This window comes from Heteronotia binoei, chromosome 1, assembly GCF_032191835.1.
Source record: "Heteronotia binoei isolate CCM8104 ecotype False Entrance Well chromosome 1, APGP_CSIRO_Hbin_v1, whole genome shotgun sequence".
Taxonomy (NCBI): domain Eukaryota; kingdom Metazoa; phylum Chordata; class Lepidosauria; order Squamata; family Gekkonidae; genus Heteronotia; species Heteronotia binoei.
The window spans coordinates 260,783,747-260,809,944 of record NC_083223.1 but is presented as its reverse complement, the minus strand read 5'-3'; the positions used below and the strand labels follow the sequence as shown (position 1 = coordinate 260,809,944).

Genomic DNA, 26,198 nt, shown 5'->3' with positions numbered 1-26,198 from the left:
ATATTTTTGTCAGGAGATCCAGAAGTTCACCTTTGAGTTCTTTCAGAACCCTTCGATGTATGCCATCCAGACCTGGTGACTTATTAGTTTTTAATTTGTCAATCAGTTGTAGGACCTCCTCTCTTGTCACCTCAATCTGACTCAGGTCTTTCAACACCCCTTCCAAAATTAGTTGCTCTGGAGCGGGCAAACACTTCTCATCTTCCACAGTGAAGATGGAGGCAAAAAATGCATTCAGTTTCTCAGCCATTTCCCTATCTTCCTTCAGTAATCCTTTTACCCTTGGTCATCCAAGGGCCCCACTGCCTCCCTGGCTGGTTTTCTGTTTCTAATATATCTGAAGAAATTTTTATTGTTGGTCTTTATGTTTTTTGCAATATGCTCCTCATAGTCACTTTTTGCCTGCCTGATCACAGTCTTGCATTTGATTTGCCACAGCCTATGTTCCCTTTTATTAATCTCACTTGGACTAGCTTTCCACCGCTTAAAGGAATCCTTCTTACCTTTTACAGCTTCCATTACTTTGTTAACCATGCAGGCCTTTTCTTATCCCTTTTTGTGCCTTTCCTAACTTGTGGTATATATTTTATCTGAGCTTCTAGGATTGCAGTTTTAGAGTTGGGGAACCTCCATGGCAGGAGAAGCCCCACCTAGCCTGGGAACTTGGCAGCCCTAGATGTAGCCAATCCTTCAAGGATTTACAGTAAGCCCTGTAAGCTCCACAAGGATTGGCTACATCAGAAGTGTGTGGCCTAATATGCAAAGGAGTTCCTGCTACAAAGAAAGCCTGCTACTGTACATATCCATTGGAGCCGCTATCTCTGATCAAGTGCCAGGCATCTAGCTTCACAAAGGAATGGGATCCCCCTTGGATGGGTCACCGGCAATACTATCACAGATACAAGCTACAGAGTGGGAGTGAAGGGGACCTCCTCTCTCAAACTCCAAGCAAGAAGAAGAACTCTGCAAGCGGCCACTGGAACAAAGTCCTTTTCCTTTCCTGCCCTTCAGGCTAACTGCTTGGGCTGCCGGCTGGTGGCACCTGTTCAGATCAGCAGATAAACAACCATTCTCATACAGAGCGAGAGAATTCAGGCCGACCCTGCATGAGAGAACTGGAAGGCTGGCATAGGATTCTAGAAGGCAGAATCAACGTGGAGAAGAGGAAAGCCTTCTGTATGGGGACGGGAGACAATTGCAAGCCAAAGATAATTACAGTATACCACTTCGTACAGCAGGAGTTCTCAACCTTTTTGAGTCTGTGAGCACCTTTGCAGAAATTTTTTTTAGCAGGAACTCCTTTGCCTATTAGGCCACACCCTACTGATGTAGCCAATCCTCCAAGAGCTTACAGGGCCTACTGTAAACTCCAGGAGGATTGTGGCCTAATGTGCAAAGGAGTTCCTGCTACAAAAAAGCCCTGCACCTTTGAAATTCCAACAACGGGTGATGGGCACTGGGCACAATGACAAAATAGAGGCTGCAAGAGGCAAAGCCAACCATAAAGTGTCAGGGATTGAGGTTATATACAACCCTAATAGTAACTCTTCAGCATTTCCAGCAGAAGCTCAGTTTAACAGGACACCTTTTAATCTGCACAGCCAATCAGAAGCCTGGGGAGAGGGAAGCCCCACCTAGCTCCACCCACTTTCTAACAGCGCTTGGAGGGTACCAGGAAAGGTGTTGAGAGGTGCCATGGTGCCCACAGACATTGCATGGGGGACCCCTGTCATAAAGCATGCAAGGGAACAAAGCTTGAGTCAAGAGGCACCTTTAAGACCAACCAAGTTCTGGTTATAAGCTTTCCCAGAGATTTTTTTTTGTAGTAGGAACTACTTTGCATATTAGGCCACACACCCCAATGTAACCAATCCTCCAAGAGCTTACAGGGCTCTTATTACAGGGCCTACTGCAAGCTCTTGGAGGATTGGCTACATCAAGGGGGTGTGGTCTAATATGCAGAGGAGTTCCTGCTACAACCCCCCCCATCCCGAGCTTTCCTGTGCATGCACAGTTCTTTTCATGCATGCATGATAAAGCTTATACCCAGAATTAAACTTGGTTGGTCTTAAAGAAGAAGAAGAAGATATTGGATTTATATCCCGCCCTCCACTCCGAAGAGTCTCAGAGCGGCTCACAATCTCCTTTCCCTTCCTCCCCCACAACAGACACCCTGTGAGGTGGGTGGGGCTGGAGAGGGCTCTCACAGCAGCTGCCCTTTCAAGGACAACCTCTGCCAGAGCTACGGCTGACCCAAGGCCATTCCAGCAGCTGCAAGTGGAGGAGTGGGGAATCAAACCCGGTTCTCCCAGATAAGAGTCCGCACACTTAACCACTACACCCAACTGGCTCTCCAGGTGCCACTGGACTCAAACTGTTCTTTTGCTCCAGACCAGAGGGTGGCCAAACTTGCTTAATGTAAGAGCCACACAGAATAAACATGGGATGTTTGAGAGCTGCAAGATATGAATGTCAGATGTTTAGGAAGGAAGGAAGGAAGGAAGGAAGGAAGGAAGGAAGGAAGGAAGGAAGGAAGGAAGGAAGGAAGGAAGGAAGGAAGGAAGGAAGGAAGGAAGGAAGGAAGGAAGGAAGGAATAGAAAGGTGGAAAGAAAGCAACTTTAAATGCATTTTCCAGGCCGCCAGCTGGGGTGTTGGGGGTTTTGAGAGCCACCCAATATGTGTGAAAGAGCCACATGTGGCTCCCGAGCCACAGCTTGGCCATCCCTGCTCCAGACCAACATAGCTACCCAGCTGGATCTAGCATCCCAGGGAATAAAACCTACCACAAAAAGTAGGCAATGTTCATGTAAGCCAGGTTGCAGCATAGGGACCTTTGACTACAAATTCACGGTGACTGGAATAGGTCATATGTCTATCCAAGCTGGATCAGAAGTGGGAGCTCTTTTCACATCGCACACTAGCCGACCCTTTTCAGAGGAGATGTCAGAGGTTGAAACTGGGAACCTTTGGGCTGCCACCGCAAGCCCTTCCATTTTTGCTCGACTAACAGCCCAGTTTCATCAGATCTCGGAAGCTAAGCAGGGTCAGCCCTGGTCAGAACTTGGATGGGAGACCACCGAGGAAGACCTGGGTGGCTACACAGAGGTAGGCAATGGCCAACCACCTCTGTTAATCTCTTGACCCTGCAGGGTTGCCGTACGTCCGCTGTGAATTGAAGACGCTCCCCACCACCCTCCAGCACCACCACGAATTGATCTCCGATCCTTGGAGCAAAGAAGAAAGGAAAATTCCCAAACCTCGCGGATGTGTTGTAGTCGGAACAGAACATGCAAATTAAATCACCATTTTTGCAGACAAACAGACGCACTTTTTCCTGGCCCTCTGCGCAACCTAATCCAGTTACCCAGCTTTTGTAATATAGAATTCCAGGGGTCTGTCGAGTTCACAAGAAGGGGTCAGGATGGCGTGAGTCTCCAGCTACGCCGTACATACAGGCAGACTGTAACCAAACGCCATTTTCCTTGCTCCTTGGATGTTCGGTTTGACATCCCGGGGTTCAGAATCGAGGCTGGCCGCAGGTCTGGGGCCCGGCTGCCCGGAATTCAGTGCTTGGTCATTTTCGGTGTAAGCTTCGAGGATTGTCTGCTTTTCCAAGGCTGTGTACTCCAGGGAGAAGCGGTGGACCTGCAGGATGTGGCGTTTGATGGTGCTGACCTTCAGGGTGGCCAACGTGCCCCCGCAGACCATGCAGATCAGCCCGTGCCGTTGCTCGTCATAGTCCATCAAGTACTCCGCCCGCCAGCGCAGCTGGTAGTTCCGGCGCTGACCCCTGCGGGACCGGGTACGAGCTGGCCGGGAGACAGCTTCCGCGGGTTTCTGCGAGGGACCCAGTCTGGCCGCTGCTGGTTCCTCCTCCTCCTCCTCCTCCTCCTCCTCTTCACCCGCGACCAATGCTCCGCCTTCTTGGGACTCCTTGGGGGATGTGGGCATCTTGAGCACAGGCTGGGCTTCAACTGGAAAAGCAAAAAAGGAACCCACATGTCACCCACGCGTAACCAGATGTGTGTAGAGCCCCGACCACCTTAAGGGGAGGGTCACACCCGCTTAAATACTGCATCTCATGGCACAACATTCTGCACTAAAGCTGCAAATGACATTTGCACATTCTGCAGAATATATTCGATCCAGGCAGGGCTTCTTCTTTTTTTTAGCAGGAAAGCAGTCCCTGCTGGCTTGGCATCAGGGGGTGTGGCCTAATATGCAAATTAGTTCCTGCTGGGCTTTTTCTACAAAAAGAAAAGCCCTGTGTGAAACAATGGTGATGTCAGGGGGTGTGGTCCAATATGCAAATGCTGGGCTTTTTCTACAAAAAAGCCCCATGTGAAACAATGGTGCTGCCAGGGGGTGTGGCCTATTATGCAAATGAGCCCTGGATCCAGGGGGGCAGCCGTGTTGGTCTGAAGCAATAAAAGTTGGGAGTCCAGTAGCACCTTTAAGATCAACACACATGCACATTTCATCAGATGATGGAATGGGGTACAGTGAGAGGAGTTACGGATATGTAGCTGGTGGTCAGTATGCTTAACCACTGCCCACCAGCTATATGTAGTTCAGCTCACTGTACCCCATTCCATTTGTCTGATGAAGAGTGCATGCGCACAAAAGCTTACATTCTGGAATAAATCTTTGTTGATCTTAAAGTTGCTTCTGGACTCCTACTTTGTTCTATATTCAATATAAGTCACGGAAGATGAATGAGAAAAACAGTTTGGAAGACGCGGAAGGCTGGAAGGGGAGACATTTTAGAGGCCTTTTCATAAGGACTAGAAACTAACTTTAGTCCTGTTCTTTAAGAAAATAAAAAAAAATTATTTTGTGGCAGTTTATCTTAAGTCAATAATGTTTTTTCCTGTGCTGGCAAAAAATCATAAGGTACTCACAGAACACATCAATATTCTTCAGCTGCTTCTAACAAAAAGTGTTCTCATCCTGTGTCTGTCTGGACCTAAATTTGCATTGAATTTATTCTCTCTAGTACTGGGTCTGGCAACCCCACCCCCTACCTTCTGCCGGTAGCCGGCGGGAACTGGCAACCCTACATTGAGACAGAAGGGCACAGTTGCCAGATCCAGGTTGGGAAACTCCTGGAGATTTGGGGTTGGAGCTTGGGGACGACAAATACCTTAGTAGGGCACAACGCCACACAACGCCCTAAATCCTCCATTTTCTCCATGGGAACTAATCTCTGTAGTTAGTCAATATTTGGCTCTTGCCATGTTCTTATCATGTTATCAATACCTGCATTCTCATGTATTTTGTATTCTCACACTTTTGCTTTGATTCTGTGCAGGTCCTCATTCTTTGTAGCATTAGTATAGAACAGGGGTGGCCAAACTGCGGCATGGGAGCCACATGTGGCTCCTTCACACATATTGTGTGGCTCTTGAAGCCCCCATCAGCCAACTTGGAGAAAGTGTTTCTCTCTTTAAATCACTTAGCCAAACCAAGGCAGCTGCTGGCTTGGAGAATGCATTTAAAGTTAAAGTTGCTTTCTTTCCACCTCTCTCTCCCCCTCTCCCATCTATTTTCCTTCCTGCCTGCCTGCTCTAAACCTCTGATGTTCATGTCTTGAGGGTCTCAAACCTCTGATGTGTATTCTATGTGGCTCTTACATTAAGCAAGTTTGACTACCCCTGGTATAGAAGGAGGAGGATATTGTATTGATATTCTGCCCTCCACTCTGAATCTCAGAGCAGTCACAATCTGCTTTACCTTCCCCACACACACAACAGACACCATGTGAAGTAGGTGGGGCTGAGAGAGCTCTTACAGCAGCTGCCCTTTCAAGGACAGCTCTGTGAGAGCGATGACTGACCCACGGCCATTCCAGCAGCTGCAAGTGGAGGAGTGGGGAATCAAACCCAGTTCTCCCAGATAAGAGTCCATGCACTTAACCACTACACCAAACTGGCTCTCTAAGTAATCTCTCTGCCCTAGCCAGTAACACGCATTCCTTTCATGAGCAGTGAAGGTCACCTGCTATCCATATGGCAAGAGACTGTTAACAAGCAAACTGTCTGAACTGGGGGGAGGGGGAAGCAGGAGAATGTCTTTTCTTTGAATTATTGTAATTACCCACCGGAATTTGGGCGTCTAAATGCAAATAATAATAATAATAAGTTTTATTTATATCCCGCCCTCCCCGCCGGAGCAGGCTCAGGGCGGCTAACAGGACATGGTATATACCATGATCAGTTATACAATTAATAAAAGATACAGTTAATATGTACTTAACGGTCACAGTAAAGTCTAAAGATATCACCTGACTGGTGAAGGTCAGTTTTAGCAAGGCTAGTCCTTGCTGTGAACATGCTTATCATGAAATAAAGCCTAATTTGATTTATATCAAAGAGGTGTAATTGATTAATGCTGCACAGAACTTGAGGTAGTTTAAAGCTGAGCTGTAATTCTGGGGGAGATAAACTATAATTCCAGGGGATTCCCAGGTCCCACCCAATACTCCCTCAAAGCTGTGGCGTCTTGTGAGCAGAAATTCTACTTCATGAGCCACTGGCATGAAAGTTGCAAGCCACTGCATAAATTCATTTGCTCTGGAGCCATTTTTCCTGAGCGAAGTAAAAAATGTGTGAAACTGTGAGTTAGCTCATACTAACTCAGCTTAGAGGAACACTGGTCCCACCTGGAGGCTGGCATCCCTAGCAGATTGACAACCCTCTCTCCCCACAGCGCTCCCTCCCTCATCGCACCCCCTCACCCTTATCCGGCTCCGGATCTGTTTCAGGCAAGGAGTCCTCGGCCTCTGCCAGGCGGGACACTTTCCGGTTCCACTCCCTCACAATGAGGGCCTTGACCTGGTGGCTGAGCTGCGTAGAGTCCGGGTGCTTCTGCTGGATGTGGCGCTTGATGGTACTCATCTTGAGGGTGGCCAGGGCGCTGCCGCAGACCATGCAGACTAGCCCATGGCGCAGGCCGTTGTAGTCCATCAAGTACTCCACTCGCCAGTGCTCCTGGAAATAACGCCGGTGGTCCCTGCCGCGGGGAGGGGCAGGCGGGCCACTCCCTTCTGAGTCCCAGGGACCAGCCTCTTCAGACCCTTCCTCGCCAGCAGGGGGGTCGGGAGATAGCGATGGATCCGCTTCTTTCATGCTCAGATCCTGAGGGACTGCTTCAGCTTCTGCCTCTGGTGAGGGAGCGGACAAGATGGATGTTACGTCCTAGAATAGATACTCTGACATCATCGTACAGTGCTCAGAATTAGGGAGGGCAGGAAGTAGAGATTGATGGCCATAAATGAAACCCACAAACAATACTCCCTCTAAACCATGGAGTTTGGTGAGCAAAAACTCTGCTTTGCGAGCAACTGGCATTAAAGTTGTGAGCCACTGCATGAATTAGTTTGCTCTGGGGCCATTTTTCCTGAGCTAAGACAAAAATGTGTGAGCCAGAGGTTAAAAAACTGTGAGCTAGCTCACACTAACTCATCTTAGAGGGAACACTACCCACAAACCTAGGGCCACCAGACTCTGGGTGGCATCTGGAAATCTCCCACAACTACAATTGATCTCCAGACAACCAAGATCAGTTCCATGAAGGAAAATGGCTGCTTTGGAGGGTGGAGTCTATGGCATGGTACCCTATGGAGGTCCCTCCCCTCCCCAAACCCCATCTTCCCCTGCCATCACCCCCAAAATCTCCAGGAACTTCCCCACCCCCAGCTGGCAAACCTAACAAAACAGCCCCTGATTGTTGAATACCCTCCCTCAGAAAAATTTCTTCAGTACTCTCTGTTTCTTTAGAAAGCAAATAAAATGGGCTTAAATACAGTCTAACAAAGGGGTGTCAAAAGTGCAGTCCAAGGCCCAGATCAGGGCCCCCGGAGAGCTCCTATCAGGCCCATGAGCAACTCACTGACATCTGCTTCCTTCTCTCTCTCTCTTGCTTCCCTCCGCATCACAGCTTGTTTTGCCAGGCTTGCTCAATCGCACAGGAGCTACAGAGCAAAATCTCTATTTTCTCCATTGACTGGGACTCCTCCCTTGGGGAAGAAGGGGGGAAGGGAGAGCTTGCTTTGCCAGGCTCCCTCAATTGCACAGCAGAGCCACTAAGCCAAGCCTCTCTTTCTTCTATTGGCTGAGGCTTCTCCCCCTACTGGTCCCCTGAGGAAGGAAGGCAAGAACCAGAGCTTCCTTGGCCCAATTCCCTGGATCCCATAGGAGAGATACAAAGAAAGCACCTTTAAGACCACTGACTGCTAATGTTTTAAGCATGTTTTATTTAAAGTTTTTTTAAAAAAAAAAAACTTTGTCTGTGTCCTTTATAAAGTTTATATCTCTGCCACCTGGTATTACATTTTATGACACACGTGACCTAGGCTTCCCAATCCCCAGGTCCCAGCGGGGGATCCCCCGGTTTTACAGGCTTCCCCCCTCCCCCAGCCAGCTGGCCGGCGGGGGAAGCCCCACCTCCACAGCCATTATGCACCTCCATGAACGATTCCCATAGAGAATGATGGGGAATTGATCTGCGGGTATCGGGGGCTCTGGGGGGGCTGTTTTTTGAGGTAGAGGTGCCAAATTTTCAGTATAGCATGTAGTGCCTCTCCCCAAAATACCCTCCAAGTTTCAAAAGGATTGGACCAGGGGGTCCAATTCTACGAGCCCCAAAAGAAGGTGCCCCTATCTTTCATTATTTTCTATAGAAGGAAGGCATTTTAAAAGGTGTGCTGTCCCTTTAAATGTGATGGCCAGAACTCCCTTGGAGTTCAATTCTGCTTGTCACACCCTTGTTCCGGGCTCCACCCCAATGTCTCCTGGCTCCACCCCCACAGTCCCCAGATATTTCTTGAATTGGATTTGGCAACCCTAACGTGACCCCACCTGGCAAAGCCTTATTTACGTCAGATCCTCATGACAAATGAGTTCGACACCCCTGGTCTAACGGTTTCTATTCACCAAGGACCATCACTAGTATCTGCACCCAGCCACTAAAAAAGCAAATCCCGTTTTGGCGGGAGGGGTTGCCTTCACATTTTGAAAGTTGCTCACAATGGCATTGTTCAAAGTCTCTGCCCTCTCTTCCTGGCCTGGCTCAGTCTCTGAGAAGGGAACAGATGTACCGTATCTTTCCTCTAGCACCCAGCCATATAAATGCTCACACATGGGCACGAAGGAGTCATAGAATCATAGAGTTGGAAGGGATCTCCAGGGTCATCTAGTCCAACCCCCTGCACAATGCGGGAAACATCAACGGCAGCGCTTAGTATCCACCATCCCACAACATTAATATTTATCTCGAACCAGACAGAAGAAGGCGCTTAAACACGAAAGAATTCAATGATTAGCGCTATTAATGCCATCTGGGAATCAAAAATTGTATTTTAAGATATTTTAATACTTTAATATTGTTTTATTATATTAATATAAAATTGGTGTTCAATTGTTTTAACTGTTGTTAGCCGACCTGAGCCCAACACGAGAGGGCGAGATAGAAATGCAATAAATAAACTCACAAACGCCTCCCCCTCAATTCACAGGATCTGCATTGCTGTCAGATGGCCATCTAGCCTCTGTTTAAAAACCTCCAAGGAAGGAGAGCCCATCACCTCCTGAGCAAGCCTATTCCACTGAGGAACTGCTCTAACGGTCAGGAAGTTCACGCAGCACACAGCTTGACACAGTATATTTTGAATCATTGCTAAAACATTATTTTATTATTTATTTCATTATATTTATATCCCGCCCGCCCCTATCGGGCTCAGGGAGGCTCACAACAATTAAAATATATAACATTATAGAACAATTTCTTTTCCTTAGCATGTCTGGAAATATGGCCTCTTTTGCTTTTCAAAATACGGTAACCTTAGATGATGTTAGACTATTAGGGTTATCAACTTGGGTTGGGAAATTCCTGGATATATTGAGGGTGGAGCCTGGGGAGGGTGGGGCTTAGGGAGGGGCAGGACCTCAGTGGGGTATAAATTAGGCTTGCCAATCCCCAGGTCCCAACAGGGGTTCTTCCGCTTTCCCAGGCTGCTTCCCGTCCCTAGTCAGCTGGCCGGCAGGGGGAAGCCCCGCCCGCAGAGGACCGTGTGCCTCCGACTGAAAGGCTTCCTCTTGGGATGGTGTGTCTGTGTTACTTTGAAGAAGTTGGCAGTAACTCATGAGTAGAGAGGCCAAACCCTCGCTTCAGAGCTGGCTCACAATCTCCTTTACCTTCCTCCCCCACAAGCAGACAGCCCTGTGAGTGGGTGGGGCTGAGAGGGCTCTCATAGCAGCTGCTATGAGAGCCCTCTCCAGCCCCACCCACCTCACAGGGTGTCTGTTGTGGGGGAGGAAGGTAAAGGAGATTGTGAGCCGCTCTGAGACTCTTCGGAGTGGAGGGCGGGATATAAATCCAATATCTTCTTCTTCATCTTCTTCAGAAACGGGGGCAGGGAGGGAAACGTCTCCTGAGCACTTCATTATTCCCTATGTGGAGATCGATTCTCATAGGGTATAATGGGGAATTGATCTGGAGGTTTCGGGGGCTCTGGGGGAGCTGTTTTTTGAGGTAGAGGCACCAAATTTTCAGTATAGTATCTAGTGCCTCTCCCCAAAGTACCCCCAAGTTTCAAAACGATTGGACCAGGGGGTCCAATTCTATGAGCCCCAAAAGAAGGTGCTCCTATCCTTCATTATTTCCTATAGAAGGAAGGCATTTAAAAAGGTGTGCTGTCCCTTTAAATGTGATGGCCAGAACTCCCATGGAGTTCAATTATGCTTGTCACACCTTTGTTCCTGGCTCCACCCCAATGTCTCCTGGCTCCACCCCCAAAGTCCCCAGATATTTCTTGAATTGGACTTGGCAACCCTAGTATAAATGCCACAGAGTCCACTCACTGAAGCGGCCATTTTCTCCAGGGGAACTGATCTCTGTAGCCTGGAGATCAGTGGTAATTCCAGGAGATCTCCAGGCCCCACCTGGAGGTTGGCAGCCCTAGTGGTACATTCAGATTCCTGTTTTCCTCTGTGGCATCTTAGAGGGTATCGTTTTATTAACCTGGACTTGTGATGAGGAAGGACAGGAACTCTTCTGGTTTTTGTTTTGTTTGTTTAATAACTGCCGATTTATGTTTTAGTTGTTTTTTTAGTGTTGTATTTATCATAAATAGGGAATTTCCCCCCTCTAAGCTCTGTTGAAGGTCCTGCTGTGATTAAAACAAACATTCTCTGAGTGCAAACCAGTCTAACAGATTTCAATATGGTGTCTTATATCCACACAGAGAACTAGGGTGTGGGTTCTCCCACTTGGGGAGGCTTTGGCCCACCACCAGCCAACTGGCCAATGGGGAAAACCTCACCCCCAAGCAGTGTTGTCACGGTGCAACATCCCCAGTGTGATGAGATCACTTCCAGGTGACATAATCACACCGGGGGACATCACGCAGCGTCGCTCTGGATTTTGGGCAAACTCTGTGGTTTTGAAGCCAGAAAAAAAACCCATAGAGTCACTTCCAGGTGACATCATCACATTGGTGATATTGCATGCCACATCCCACCCACCACAGGAACACTCCCAAAACCCCCCTGCTGAGACAAAGAAAAAACCTGGCAACCCTGCAGGCAGGGATGGAACTCTAGCAGGAGCTCCTTTGCATATTACGCCACACCCTCCTGATCTAGCCACTCCTCCAGGAGCTTACAAAGAGCCTCGCAAGCTCTTGGAGGATTGGCTACATCAGGGGGTGTAGCCTAATATGCAAAGGAGCTCGTGCTAGAATCCCACCCCTGCTAGGGATCCGAATGTCAGGCAACCGGCCTGCCAGCTCCTTCCCTTCCCTCCCCACATTGGCCCCCTTCCCCTCTCACCCCCAGCTGCTGATTCTCCTCTTCCTTCCTTGGCAACCGGTGCCGATACACGGGAGTTCCAGGCCTCGAGGATGGCGGCTTTCTCCGCGGGGCTGAAGCCGAGGGAACTGGGGTGAGCCTCCATCACGTGCCGCTTGATGTCGTCCAAGTTGAGGCTGGGCAAGGAAGAGCCGCACATCATGCAGAAGAGACGGTTGCCCTGCGGGTCGTAGTCCATGAGGAACTCGGACTGGAACCAGCTCTGCAGGGACTCCTTCAGGTAGCGCTCCAGGTTCCGGGCCTCCCCAACTGAAGAGCCTTTCAAGGCCAAGCTGGGGGACCGGCAGGCCCCACGAGAAGACAGGGGGCCCGGACCACGCCTCCTCCTGCGACCAATGTCCAGCGGTAATTCTCCTGGAGGGAAAGCAGGTGGAGACAGCATGACACTTAGCGTCATCAATCTCCAAGAATTAGAACTCATCTCCAGGTGACAGAGATGATGATAATGATGATGATATTGGAGTTATATCCCACCCTTCTCTCTGAATCTCAGAGTCTCAAAGCAGCTCACAATCTCCCTTTACCTTCCTCCCCCACAACAAACAACCTGTGAGGTGGGTGGGGCTGAGAGAGCTCTCCCAGAAGCTGCCCTTTCAAGGACAACTCTGCGAGAGCTATGACTAACCCAAGGCCATTCCAGCCGCTGCAAGTGGAAGAATGGGGAATCAAACCCAGTTCTTCCAGATAAGAGTCCACACATTTAACCATTACACCAAACTGGATCAATTCCCCACGGAGAAAATGGCTGCTTTGGAAGGTGGACTCTATGGAATTGCACCCCACTGAGGTCCCCCCTTCTCCAGGGTCCACCCCCAAATTCTCCAAGTATTTCCCAACCCAGAATTGGCCATCCTTCTTCTCCTTGCAGGGATTATGGACTTCTCAGAGGTATCTGAAGAGCCACTATGGGAACCAGGACACATGGCCAGATGAAGATATGTTCTGATTCAAATAGGGTTGCCAGCCTCCAGGAATTACAGCTCATCTCCAGACTACAGAGCTCAGTTCCTCTGGAGGAAATGGATGCTTGGAGGGTGGACTCTGTGGCTGTGTCCCCTCCCCAGGGCTCATCCTCAATTCTCTAGGAGTTTTAGCCTTAAACAGAAGCTAGATGGCCACCTGGCAGCAATGACGATCCTGTGAATTTAGGGGGAGGTGTTTGTGAGTTTCCTGCATTGTGCAGGGGGTTGGACTAGATGACCCTAGAGGTCCCTTCCAACTCTATGATTCTACCATTCCCAACCCAGAACTGGCAACCAGGGCTTTTTTTGGAGCAGGAGCTCCTCTGCATATTAGGCCGCAACCCCCTGATGTAGCCAATCCTCGTGGAGTTTACAGTAGGCCCTGTAAGAAGAGGCCCTGTAAGCTCTTGGAGGATTGGCTACATCAGGGGTGTGCGACCTAATATGCAAAGGAGTTCCTGCTACAAAAAAAGCCCTGCTGTCAACCCTACCCCATTCCCTGCCGGTGGCCAAGGGGCAACCCTTGGTTCAGAAGGGCTGTCTGTACTCTCTGCAAGATGCCTGCTGAAGACTCAGAAAGCCAGACCATCCTACCTTGGCCCCCCTGCTGAGAGCCGGATCCTTCGGCGGGCTCCCTGGCTCCATCCGTCTCAGCCTCCAGTCCCAAGTGGGCATCCCAGCTGTTCATGATGCCCTCCTTCTCACGGGCACTCCAGGCCAGGGAGTATGGATGTTTCTGCCGGATGTGTCTTTTGATGGTGCTCAGCTTGAGAGTGGCCAGAGAGCTGCCGCACACCATGCAAATCATGCCGTGTCGGGCAGCATTGAAATCCATCAGGTACTCGGCCCGCCAGTGCTCGTGGTAGTAGCGTCGATGGTCCCGGCCGGGGATACGGCTCTTGCCAGGTCTCGAGGCCCGTTCTTCGCAATGGTCTGAGTATTTCCGCCCTCCAGAAAGGAGGAGGGAAGGGTCTTTTGGGGTCCCTTGCAGCAAGCCATTCCCAGCAGGATGCAAAGGATGGCCCATGCACCGGTCAGCACCCTTTGGAGAATCAAATGCCTCTTCTGGGAACTGGAGCTCTTCTGGAAAGATACAAACACTTGACTTGAAAGGGAGGGAGGGAGGGCAGGAAGGGTTGCATCCAATACTCCCTCTAAGCTGTGGAGTCTTGTGAGCAAAAATCCTACTTTGTGAGCTACTGGCATTAAAGCTGTGAGCTACTGTATGAATTAGTTTGCTCTGGGGCCATTTTTTCGAGCTAACACAAAAATGTGTGAGCCGGAGGCTAAAAAACTGTGAGTTAGCTCATACTAACTCAGCTTAGAGGGAACACTGGTTGCTTAGTTTTTGTGGCCCTTTCTTACATGCCCAGGGAAATGCTGATTGACACTTTGGGGCCGGTCAGCAATTTTTTCCAGGCCAGATTGGCCAGGGATCCTGGAGGTTTTTGCCATCTTCTGGGCATGGAGAAGGGGTCACTGGGGATGTATGTGTGTGTGGGGGGCAGGTATTTGTGAAGTTCCTACATTGTGCACAGGGGGTTGGACTAGATGACCCGGGAGATCCCTTCCAACTCTATGATTCTAGGAAGGAGAAAAACAACAATGCTACTAAAATTAGACAAATTAACAATAATTTTTGGTGTTGATATCACCCTTCAGAGTGTTCCAAGCAGTACATGTACATGATCTCAACTGTAACCTGTAAAATTGATTATATGTTGGTCAAATGACCATAATAAGAAAGAACTGAACTGTGCATGATCTTATCCACTCTTTACAAAACCCCTGTAAGATAGATCAGTTTTAATTATCCCTGTATTGCAGAAGAAAAGGAAAAGAGGGAGTGACTTCCTTCCTTAAGGTCACCTCATGCAGTCATATGACAGGGGAGATTCAAACCAGAGATTTCCATATTAGGAGCACAGTCAATAGAGAGCAGGTTTAGGGTAGCAGTGAAAAGGCATGGATTCAAATCTGCATTTGAAGACAAAGCCCACTGGGTGAGTTTTATTTATTTTATTTGGACAGTCTCTTTGTCTCCCGGCCTAACTAATCTACCTCATAGGGTGAGTGTGAAAATAAAAGGGAACGAGGGAGAGCAATATATGCATCTTTAGAGGACTAAAATGTATTGAATTCACAAGACATCAGCCCTCATGGAGGACTGGGCTGTCTCGATCTGAAATCCATAAAAGCTAAATGGAACCTTCAAGTACAGAAGCACTCTATCTTTGAAAACCAGGTCACGTACAACTAGGGAACACCATCACCAAGTTAGTAACAGAAGGCTGGAATAAACAGACCTATTGAGGCAAGTATGGAGTCGGACCATAACATTCTTCTCTTTAGAACAGCTGGCCAAAATATTGTAACAAAAGACGCTAATTCCACTGACTGGAGTGCAAGGTTCCTTTAAGAACCCAAGCTCAGGTTGGAAAGTGAGGAGCAACACAGTCTTAAAGGGGCATGAGGGGAAGAAAGGAAGGGGCTCTTAAAGGAGCAGGGATCAAACTGGTAAGCTATTCCCATATGTTAGAGAAAAAAATCTCAGAGATATTGGGGGGAGAGTTATCACTGAGAGGTTTGGAGTAATGAGCCAGATCCAAAATCTGACAGTGTACTGTAAATATCTATACCTTGCCAGGTACTGTAAATATCTATAGCTTTAAGAAAGCTGATAAAGGGGGGGGGGGTGAGGTTTCGATGTTAAACGGAGAACAGATGGAGTGTTCTTAAAGGGGTAAGTGCACAGCATTGGAGAGTCCAGCTTCGGGGCGGGGGGGGGGGGTGTGTCTAAGGCTACAGACCGCCAGACCACATCCGGCTACAGGGAACGGGCAAGAAGGGTAAGCAGAAATCCCTCCCCGCCCCCCGGCCCTAGATCTTCAGCGCAAGGGTGCAAAATACAGGAAGAGACCATTTCCCTCCTGTCCAGTCTGCCATACATATGACACAGCTTTTGCTTATGACGCCTAGAGAGCGGTGGGGGGGATGTGGGTTTTGGGTTTTTTTTTTTTTTTTAAATGGGATGTCATCTGCTAGGCTCATGTGAACAGGAAGATGGAAAGAGGAGAAGGGGGGGGGTCTTAAAGGGCCACCGCCGCCCTCGACTCTTCCTTTCTCTCTCTTCCCTCCCCCCTTTTCCAGATGTGCAAGCTTCCACCCCACCCCCATCCTTTTCGGGCGCCGCTTTCTGCCCACCTAAGACCGGCAGGTGGCGTTGAGGGAGGGGTGGGTGGGGAGAGGATTGGGGGGGGGGGGGAGATTGGCAGGCCCTGCCTTTTGTTCTCACCTGGATCGTGGGGCTCCCGCTTGATGGGGAAGCTGGGGGGCTCCATGCCCGGCTGTCTTTTTTTTTTTTTTTAGACATCCATATCTCGCCCCCAGCCGCACCGAGAGAGCTGGGCTTGCTGCTGCTGCTGCTGCGGCTTAACCCAAAACCAGCGCTCCGGAGCGGTTCTCGAGCAGCAGCACAGCAGGGGGGATTCACTGATCTGTTCTTAGGCTCATTGCAAAACAAAAAAAGATTATATATATATAGATATATATATAGATATAGGTGCTTGGGTTTTGAAACGCGCCTCTGCCACTCTGCGTGCAAAAGGGCCCCTCTGCGGCCGAGGAGCCAGGCAGGCTCCGGCTAGCCAGGGTGGGGATGCCTTTCCCCCCCGGGGCCCCTTGGGCTCCTTTAAGGGCTCCTGGGTAAATTTAAAGGGGCCGTAGTCTATTTCTGCCAGAGAGAGGGAAAAAAAAGGAAGGAAAGCGAGTGAATGGGGAAAGGGGGGGGGGCATTCATTTGACACCCCCCAGTAAGCATCCATAGGCAGACAACCCCAGCTCTCCCCCGACTCTCGACTCCCTAAAGTGCAAATCCATCCCTAGGATTCTAGCTCCCTTCCCACCATATTTTAATTCCTCCCCCTTCCCCCTCGTGGCCCCGGCGCTGCCTGGCTCCACTTCTCCCACGCAATTCAATTCGACTGTATTTTCTCCCAAGTCTTGAAAGACATAGGATGCAAAACCTATAATAGAGAAGCGAGATTCGAATCCGGTGACACTTTGGGGACACCAACCAACAAGAATTGCAGGGTAGAAGCTCTGGAGAGTCAAAGCTTCCTTTTTGAAAGCAGCTACTCTGGAAATCTGGTTGGTGTCTCCAAGGCACCGCAGGACTCAAATCTCGTTGCTGGACGAGGAGGAACACCGAGGTTAGAGGTGAGGGAGATCCAGGTAGGCAGGGCTTCTTTTTGTGTGTGTGCAGGAACTCCTTTGCATATTTTTTGTAGCAGGAACTCCTTTGCACACCCTGGTGTAGCCACTCCTCCAAGAGCTTACATTAGTCCCTGTACTAAGAATCATAGAGTTGGAAGGGACCTCCAGGGTCATCTAGTCCAACCCTTGCACAATGCAGGAAATTCACGAATACCTCCCCCTAAATCCACAGGATCTTCATTGCTGTCAGATGGTCATCTAACCTCTGTTTAAAAACCTCCAAGGAAGGAGAGCCCACCACCTCCCGAGGAAGCCTGTTCCACTGAGGAACCGCTATAACGGTCAGGAAGTTCTTCCTAATGTTGAGCTGGAAACTCTTTTGATTTAATTTCAACCCATTGGTTCTGGTCCTACCTTCTGGGACCACAGAAAACAATTCCACACCATCCTCTAAATGACAGCCCTTCAAGTACTTGAAGATAGTGATAAGAACATAAGAGAAGCCATGTTGGATCAGGCCAATGGCCCATCCAGTCCAACACTCTGTGTCACACAGTGGCAAAAAATTTTATATATACACACACTGTGGCTAATAGCCACTGATGGACCTCTGCTCCATATTTTTATCTAAACCCCTCTTGAAGGTGGCTATGCTTGTGGCCGCCACCACCTCCTGTGGCAGTGAATTCCACATGTTAATCACCCCTTTGGTGAAGAAGTACTTCCTTTTATCCGTTTTAATCTGTCTGCTAAGCAATTTCATCGAATGCCCACGAGTTCTTGTCTCAGCTGCCTCCTCTCCAGGCTAAACATGCCCAGCTCCTTCAACCTTTCTTCAGAGGACTTGGTCTCCAGACCTCTCACCATCTTCGTCGCCCTCCTCTGGACCCATTCCAGCTTGTCTATATCCTTCTTAAAATGTGGTGCCCAAAACTGAACACAATACTCCAGGTGAGGTCTTACCGGAGCAGAGTAAAGCGATACCATCACTTCACATGATCTGGACACTATACTTCTGTTGATTCAGCCCAAAATTGCATTTGCCTTTTTAGCCACCACATTACACTGCTGACTTACGTTCATCGTATGGCCCATAAAGACCCCTAAATTCTTTTCACACATACTACTGCTAAGACAAGTCTCCTAGATTCTTTTCGCATGTACTACTGCTAAGACAAGTCTCCCCCATCCTATAGCCATGCATTGGATTTTTCCTACCTAAATGCATAACAAGACAATTCTCCCTATTTTGGAACAGTCTAAGGTGCTAACAGTTAAGATATGTCCGGGGAAACTGCTGGTTTTAAATCATAGGAGCTTTCTCTTTTGGTGTAGACTTTGTGAAGCTATTACAAACAACTACTTCTATGTACTAAAAAAATTTCTACGTTTTAATGCGGTTGTATTATATGGATATGGATATGTATGGATATACAGATTTGTACTTTTTGTTACTGATAGATTTGTGCTTTTTACCTGGTCTATGACTGTTATAATAAACACTGACTAACTGAATGAATGACTTTACATTTATTCCTGTTAAAATTCATTTTATTAGTTTTAGCCCAGTTTTCCACCCTGTCAAGATCATCCTGTATCCTGTTTCTGTCTTCTACTGCAACCCTTCCAAATTTAGTATCATCTGCAAATTTAAGAAGCGTTCCCTCTAAGCTCTAAGAGCCCTGTAAGCTCTTGGAGTATTGGCTACATCAGGGTGTGTGTGGACTAATATGCAAAGGAGTTCCTGCAGGTAAGGGTTTTGAGAGGTGTCTGTGTTGGTCATTCCCATATTTCCCCGCCTGTCACATCTTTGACAGTTGCCAACAGGGAGGAATTCAAGTGTGGAACTTCCCAGCTTTCAGGGGCAACAACTTGCTGGAGGAGAGGGGTTGTTGCTGGATTTCTACCTGGCAAAGGAGCTAAGCTTGGAGAAGAACAGCCCTCCTATTTAGAGCCCTTGTGCCGCAGAGAGTTTGGGGGGACCGAGAGGGAAGTCACACAATCCAGCTGTTGCCTGGTGTCCCAAACTGACCAGAGGCAGCCTGGCCTTCTCTTGTAGAAGAAGAAATTGGATTTATATTCCACCCTTTAGGTGCATTCACATTATACTATATAATTTTATGTATTTTATTTATTTATTCCGGGATTTATATCCCGCCCTTCCCACGAGTGGCTCAGGGCGGCTTACAACAAACAATAAAACAGTAAAATCGGAATAAGATAGTTACATTTAAATCAAACATTTAAAAACCTAAAAACCTTAAAAACCTTAAAACTAGTATTAACTATACGGTAATCACAGATGTCTAGAGAGCTACATTAGTCCAGTCAGGCGTAAGCTAACCGGAAGAGGGTCGTCTTACAGGCCCTGCGGAACTGAGTAAGATCCCGCAGGGCCCTCACCTCTTCCGGTAGCTGGTTCCACACATAGGGGCCATTGTAGAAAAGGCCCTGTCTCGAGTTGTCTTGAGACGCACTTCCTTGGGCCCGGGGATATTAAGGAGATTTTGGGTGCCAGACCTCAGTACTCTCTGGGGAACGTGTGGGGAGAGACGGTCCCTCAGGTAGGCAGGTCCCAGGCCATATAGGGCTTTAAAGGTAATGACCAGCACCTTGTACCGGACCCGGTATGTTATTGGAAGCCAGTGCAGAGCCCAAAGACCCGGCCGAATGTGTCCCCATAATGTGTTTTACATCTCGATTTTACTTTGTAGGAACAGCAGAAATCCAGATGTAAAACACATTATATAGCGGAGTGCAGGCCTTTTCTTGTAGAAAAGTCCCATCAGGAACTCATTTGCATATTAAGCCACACCTCCTGACTCCAAGCCAGCCGGAACTGCGTTCCTGCTCAAAAAAAAGTGCTGATAAATCCCGTCTCTTCTTCTTCACCAACAGGTGAATCTTTTTTGGGTTTTTTGCTTGGCATTCCCCTTGGTGATCCTTTCTCCCTCATCAGTGTTTGAATTAATTAATTAAATTTGGCTCTAGTGTTTCATTTTTGCTCCGGTTTTAATTAGATTCTGGTTGGTTGGCTTTAATGGCTTTTAAGAGGAGATTTTTATTACATATTTTTAAATTTGTTAACCGCCTTGGTTCCACCACCCCCAAAATCTCCAGAAATTTCCCAATCAGAATTATGGTCTATGGTTTTTATTTTGCATATTTTGAACCAATCAGGTACTCTGAGCTCCATTCTAGGGGCCGGCTTCCTACATAAGGAAACTTCTATCACAGTCAGTTCTTGTTCAGAACAAACCAATCAAGCTTCTTTCACGTAGATTCATAAAGTTAGAAGGGATCTCCAGGGTCATTTAGTCCAACCCCCTGCACAATGCAGGAAACTCACAAACACCTCCCCCACACACTAACATCCCCAGTGACCCTCGCTATATGCCCAGAAGATGGCAAAAACCTCCAGGATCCCTGACCAAACTGGCCTGGAGAAAAATTGCTGACTGATCCCAAGGTGGCAAACAGCATTTCCCTGGGTTTGTAAGAAAGAGCCATGAGAATTAAGTACAGATGCAACCCTTCTTGCCCTCCTTCTCATGATCTGATCTCCCCCCCCCCTCTTTCTCTAACTGGAGAAGTGGCAGACCTCCTTCCCACCTTGAGATGCCTTCCTATTCCAATCAGAAGTGCTAACTTTAACCTTTCCAGACTTTTCCCCTCCTGCTGGCAAGCCTGTGAAAAGTTAAAATTTGTTTTTGCTTGGTTGGGTTCCTAAAACTGAGCTCCCTCTTGCCAATACATGCATGCACACTCTGCCAGCTTGCATTACCAATGCAGCTACCCTCTTGTTTGCCTTCTGCAAACCCTGGGTCCTAACACATGGATCATACCCAGCCTCACTTCCACCCTCTGAATAAATTGCGCAGAACTGCTGTTGGATCTTCCACTTTGCTCACCCTGTCTTTCTCTGCCAAACGGTCCTTTCTTGATTCTCTTGTCACTATCTGAGGATCTATAAAACCTGAGTATTTATACTCAGGGCTTTTTTGGTAGCAGGAACTCCTTTGCATATTAGGCCACACCCCCTGATGTAGCCAATCCTCCAAGAGCTTGTAGTAGGCCCTGTAATAAGAGCCCTGTGAGCTCTTGAAGGATTGGCTACATAAGAGAGGTGTGGCCTAATCTGCAAAGGAGTTCCTGCTACAAAAAAACCCTTTATAGTCTGCCTTTCTCCTTTGGACATAAGGTAGTTGACAATTGTTTGAGTCAATACAATTGACAGGACAGGAAATGAACAATGCTGTAAGAATTAAGGTTGTAGAATCAATCAAAAGTCTAAAAACAAGAACTGAAACCAAGCATAACATGACATGTTCAATGATGAAAAGATTCCATTGCAAGATCCTAGTTTTTAGCAAGCTATACACAGGTGTATAAACCATAGTCCCTAATAATTTATCCAAGATAAATTATTCCCCTAATACAGAATACATACTACTTCCCCTTCTCTCTTCCTTCTTTCCCGCCTTTTTCTCTTGGGATATATATTGCTCTGTGAGAGTAACTCCTACGTGGGGTCCACAATCAGGTACTGGTGTTGATGGGTGGTGTGATGTTTTATGCTGAGGCATACCAAAGAAACCAAATGCCAGCCTACAGTCCTCCAACAAAGGTCCCTTGATTATTCCAATTTATCACAGACTTTGTTTTCCCTTCCTCAGCCTCCTTTCCTTCCATTCATCTTTGGATGTCCATGCCGTTGAGAACCATATGGATCAGAGAGGGCCCTTCCTGTGGTGGCCCCCTCCCCAGGGCTTTTTTAAAAAGCAGGAACGCTGTTCTGGCTGGCTTGTTCAGAGCTCCAGCTCAAAAAATGGTCTCTGGTAGAGGGAAGGCACTAGGCAGCCATGCACTCCCAGACCATACGCTCCGTCCTCACTGCCACCTCCAGTCTCTAAAGGGCTAGTGAAGAGAGCAAGAGCTGCTCATGAGTGCCCCCTCCCAGAAGAAGCTGGGCTTGCCACCACCTGTGCTGCCGCATGTGTTTCTTTCTCTCCAGTCATGGGGGGCTGGGCGATACAAGGTCTCTCATTGGACTGTGTGAGAACGCACACCCATGAAATACAGCTTATGGCACTGTACTGCTCTATGTCAATATGCAGAAAGTAATCTACTGAACAGGTGACGTCACTTCTGGTGATAGCAGGGGTGTGGCCTAATATGCAAATGAGTCCCTGCTGGCTGCCCCTCCCCACATGTGTTTATTTGGCACAGGCACTTAACAGTCTTGAGCATGGGGAAAAAACATTTTTATTTTCCTCTGTGGCCTAATAGGGTCTTACAAAACAAAATTGCCTTTTCCTTCATTTATGTTCCACCCTTCACTCTAACAGGGACCCAAAACAGTTTACATTGTTTATCCCCACAACGTCTCTGTGTGGCAGGGCAGGTTAGGCCGAAAGAGTGTGATACCCTGGATCCTCAGACAATTTAGGCCAAAAACAGGACTCTGAAATGTGCCCAGGAACAAACTGGCTACTGGTAGGGCTCTGGCAAATTCCAGTCCTTCCTCCTTCTTCCAGCTGACATTTCGAAACAGTCTTCAGTGGAGGACTTAACCTCCTCCCTGCAACAGTATCCATGGTAACCAGGAAGTCCCGTCTCCAGATCAGTCTAGTTGCTTTAGTGCCTTTTAAAATTGCAGATCATGTTAGGGCTTGGTTTATACATGAAGGAGAATGTGGCAGCAGAGCCCTGAGGGGGGAGAAAAGACTGCTGGGTTTCTGAGTGCATCTGGAGTAACTAAAGCGCTATGTATAACCAGATTCAAAACTCTTAGGCTGCGATCACACACACTAAATAATGGCACTTTCAAGCCTTTTCCAATGCACTTTTCAACTGGATTTTGCCAGTTCACACAGTTGGAAAGTGCATCTAAAGTGGATTGAAAGTGCATTATTTAGAAAGCGTGTGATTGCAGCCATAGAGTTGGATATAACACTGATTAACAATAAAGGATGCTGGTACTTCAAAAAAAAATTGAAAAGCTGTATTTTTTAAACAAAATGAATGGCACAACTCTGTATTATGAAAAAGCAACTAGAAAGAGGCTGTGAGAGCCTAACTCAGTTTACCCAATATAACTCCAATATACAAAGAAAGAACAGAAATACAAAAGCCCAATCTCATGGGCTACACCACTTAAAGTGTTAAAGTGCATAGGACCTTCACAGGATGCTGAGACAAACCAAAGTTTGGCAGGGCTTTTTTTGTAGCAGGAACTCCTTTGCATATTAGGCCACACCTCCCTAATGTAGCCAATCCTCCAAGAACTTACAGAACTCTTTGTACAGGGTCTACTGTAAGCTCCAGAAGGACTGGCTACATCAGAGGGGTGTGGCCTAATATGCAAAGGAGTTAAAGACAACAGGGACTGCTAAGGAATCCTGTTTCACATGTCTTCAGGTCTAGCAGCAAATCTATGAACTGATACAGACAAATGTACAGCTTTTCAAATTCCATTCCAACAAGCATCACGAAGCCGACATCATTTACAATGCTGAGGGAATTGCCAATCAAACACACGTGCTGTATGTGGTACAAGCCCATGAAACTGGGATTTTGTATATTTTGTTCTTTGTATATTTGAATTATATCGTGTTGTTAACAAGGAAAAACATATAGGGTTTACCCTTATATGACAAAAGGGGATCTAAATGCTCTGGGAAGAACACCTTTCAGAAAGAAGGACACCAAACTTCAAGCTCTTAAATATATGAAGAATGTATTTAAATCTTAGTCAATACATGAATTTAAAAGGTTAGGGATAATATATAATCCCAAAATTACATATCTCAACCCCAGATATTCTTTGCTGAGGAATCCAGGCCCTTCAACACAGTCATATAGAAATACTATATATACAAATCCAACAGATTGTATTAGTCTATCAGTCTCTTTCTAATAATATATAACATAGAGTTTTGCCATTCATGGAGAGTTGGAAGGGACCTCCAGGATTATCTAATCCAACCCCCTGCACAAAGCAGGAAACTCACAAATAAAAGTAAAGGTAGTCCCCTGTGCAAAGCACCAGTCGTTTCGACTCTGGGGTGACGTTGCTTTCACAACGCTATACCTCCCCCTAAATTCACAGGATCCTCATTGTTGTCAGATGGCCATCCAGTCTCTAAAAACCTCCAAGGAAGCAGAGCCCACCACCTCCTGAGGAAGCCTATTCCACTGAGGAACCACTCTAACAGTCAGGAAATGCAAAAATTAATTTTGTTTAAATAATGCACCATTTCAATTTTTGGGATCACCAGCATCCTTTATCATAGGTAAGTGTTATATACAGCTATAAGAGTTTTGAATCTGGTTATACAAGGTGCTTTAGTAACTCCAGATATCCTTATACACTATGGTGCTCTGGTTTTGTATGTCTGAGTGGATTCCTCCTTTGAATGTTTCTTTGCATTAACCAAAACAGGCCAACAGAAAACTTAGAAGAGCAGGGGAAATGAGGCTGTGAATGGTTTTACAACAGAGGTCCCCCAGGGCACCATACTGTCCACCAACAACAAGGGTCTTTAGAAAATAGGTGGGGTCACGTGGAGCTTTTGTCAAGGAAGCCTTCTGATTGGCTATTGGAGATTAGATTGGCTAGGCAGATTTTTTTTTCAATGTAGCTTTGGCAGCAGTCAGCCACAACAGCAGGAGGATCTTCACTTGTGTGACTGAAGGTAAGATGCAGTAGCCGTTGTGTGGCTGGCTGAGGGCTGCCAGTCCCCCCTGGCTACCCTCGTGGGATGGGGGCTAAGGTTGCCAAATCCTGGTTGGGAAATTCCTGGAGGTTTGGGAGGGGAGTCATCTCAGCAAGGCACATGATGCCAGAGTCCACCCTCCAAAGCAGCCATCTTCTCCAGGGGAACTGACCTCTACAGTCTGGGAATCAGCTGTAATTCCAGGGGATCTCCAGGTCTCACCTGGAGGCTGGCTTCCATAGGCTGGCTCCAGCTCCTGCAGCAACCATTTTATGGAAGCCATTTTATGGCCACTGCGCCCACCACGCTGTCTCAGAATTCCAAAGGTGTCCACAGGCTCAGAAATGTTGGGGACCCCTGCTTTACAAATCTGTAATCCAATGTTATTATTCGGTGTTTAGCACATTTTTATCCCATTTTCCTCCAAGGTAGCGATCATAGTTTTGACAGAGATTTGAACTTGGGAATCCCTGGGTGTAGTCTTGCATTCCAGCCATACGGGCATTCTGTTACCCCTACACAGCAAAAATGATGCCCATCTGAGAGACACACTGGCTTGAAGCAATCCTACAACATATTCCAGTATAATTATTTCCCATATGATGGATGTATGCTTGAGCCTGAGAAGGATATACAACACTCCTGCAGTGCAGCCTGGTGCCCTTTTCCTCGATATTCTGGGCTGTGCTTGAGGCTGAGACAAATCTGCAGCAGCAGCAACAACCCTGCAATGTAGCCCCGTTTCATTCTATCCCTTAGGAAGATAAGCCTTTTTGGATTATGCACAAGGTTGCCAACCTCCAGGTAGGGCCTGGAGACCCCCCTGGAATTACAACTGATCTCCAGGAGACCAAGATCTTTTCTCCTGTGGGGGGGGGGGGGGGCGGAATGGCTGCTTAGGAGAGTAACTCTACATACAGGGGTGTCAAACATGTGGCCCAGAGGCCAATTCAGGCCCCCACAGGGTTCCAATCAGGCACCCTGAGCAACTGGCTGTCATTTGCTTCCTTCTCCCTCTCTCTTGCTTCTTTCTGCATCACAGCTAGCTTTGCCAGGCTTGCTTAATTGCACAGGAGCTACAGAGCAAAGCTTCTGCTTTCTTCATGGGCTGTGGCTTCTCCCTTGGGGAGGAAGGGGAGAGGGATAGCTTGCTTCAAAGGATACTCTGGCCCTTTCCTTCCTTCCCCAGGGGACCAGAAGGAAGAGAGGCTTGGCTCAGTAGTTCTGCTCTGCAACTGTGAGAGCCTGGATTGCATGGGAGAGATACAAAGAAAGCACCTTTAAGACCAACAAGCGCTAATGTTTTAAGCATGTTTTATTTTAGGTTTTTAAAAAATCTTGGTGTTTGTCTGTGTCCTTTATAAAGGTCATATCTCTGCTACCTGGCGTTACATTTTATGACACACATGGCCTGACAATGTCTCATTTATGTCGT

At 47.6% G+C, this 26,198-nt stretch overlaps 1 protein-coding gene across 1 annotated transcript; it reads right to left on the bottom strand.

Annotated features, from left to right (window-relative positions):
- Positions 1 to 3,293: 3,293 nt before the first annotated feature.
- ZFTA (zinc finger translocation associated) lies at positions 3,294 to 13,910 on the bottom strand. The gene is made up of 4 exons (XM_060254849.1): positions 13,425 to 13,910; positions 11,830 to 12,222; positions 6,738 to 7,163; positions 3,294 to 3,975 (listed from the first exon to the last, which is right to left on the bottom strand). The coding sequence occupies exons 1-4, from the start codon at positions 13,855 to 13,857 to the stop codon at positions 3,440 to 3,442; spliced, it is 1,788 nt and encodes a 595-aa protein (XP_060110832.1). The 5' UTR covers positions 13,858 to 13,910; the 3' UTR covers positions 3,294 to 3,439.
- Between the last annotated feature and the right edge of the window lie 12,288 nt (positions 13,911 to 26,198).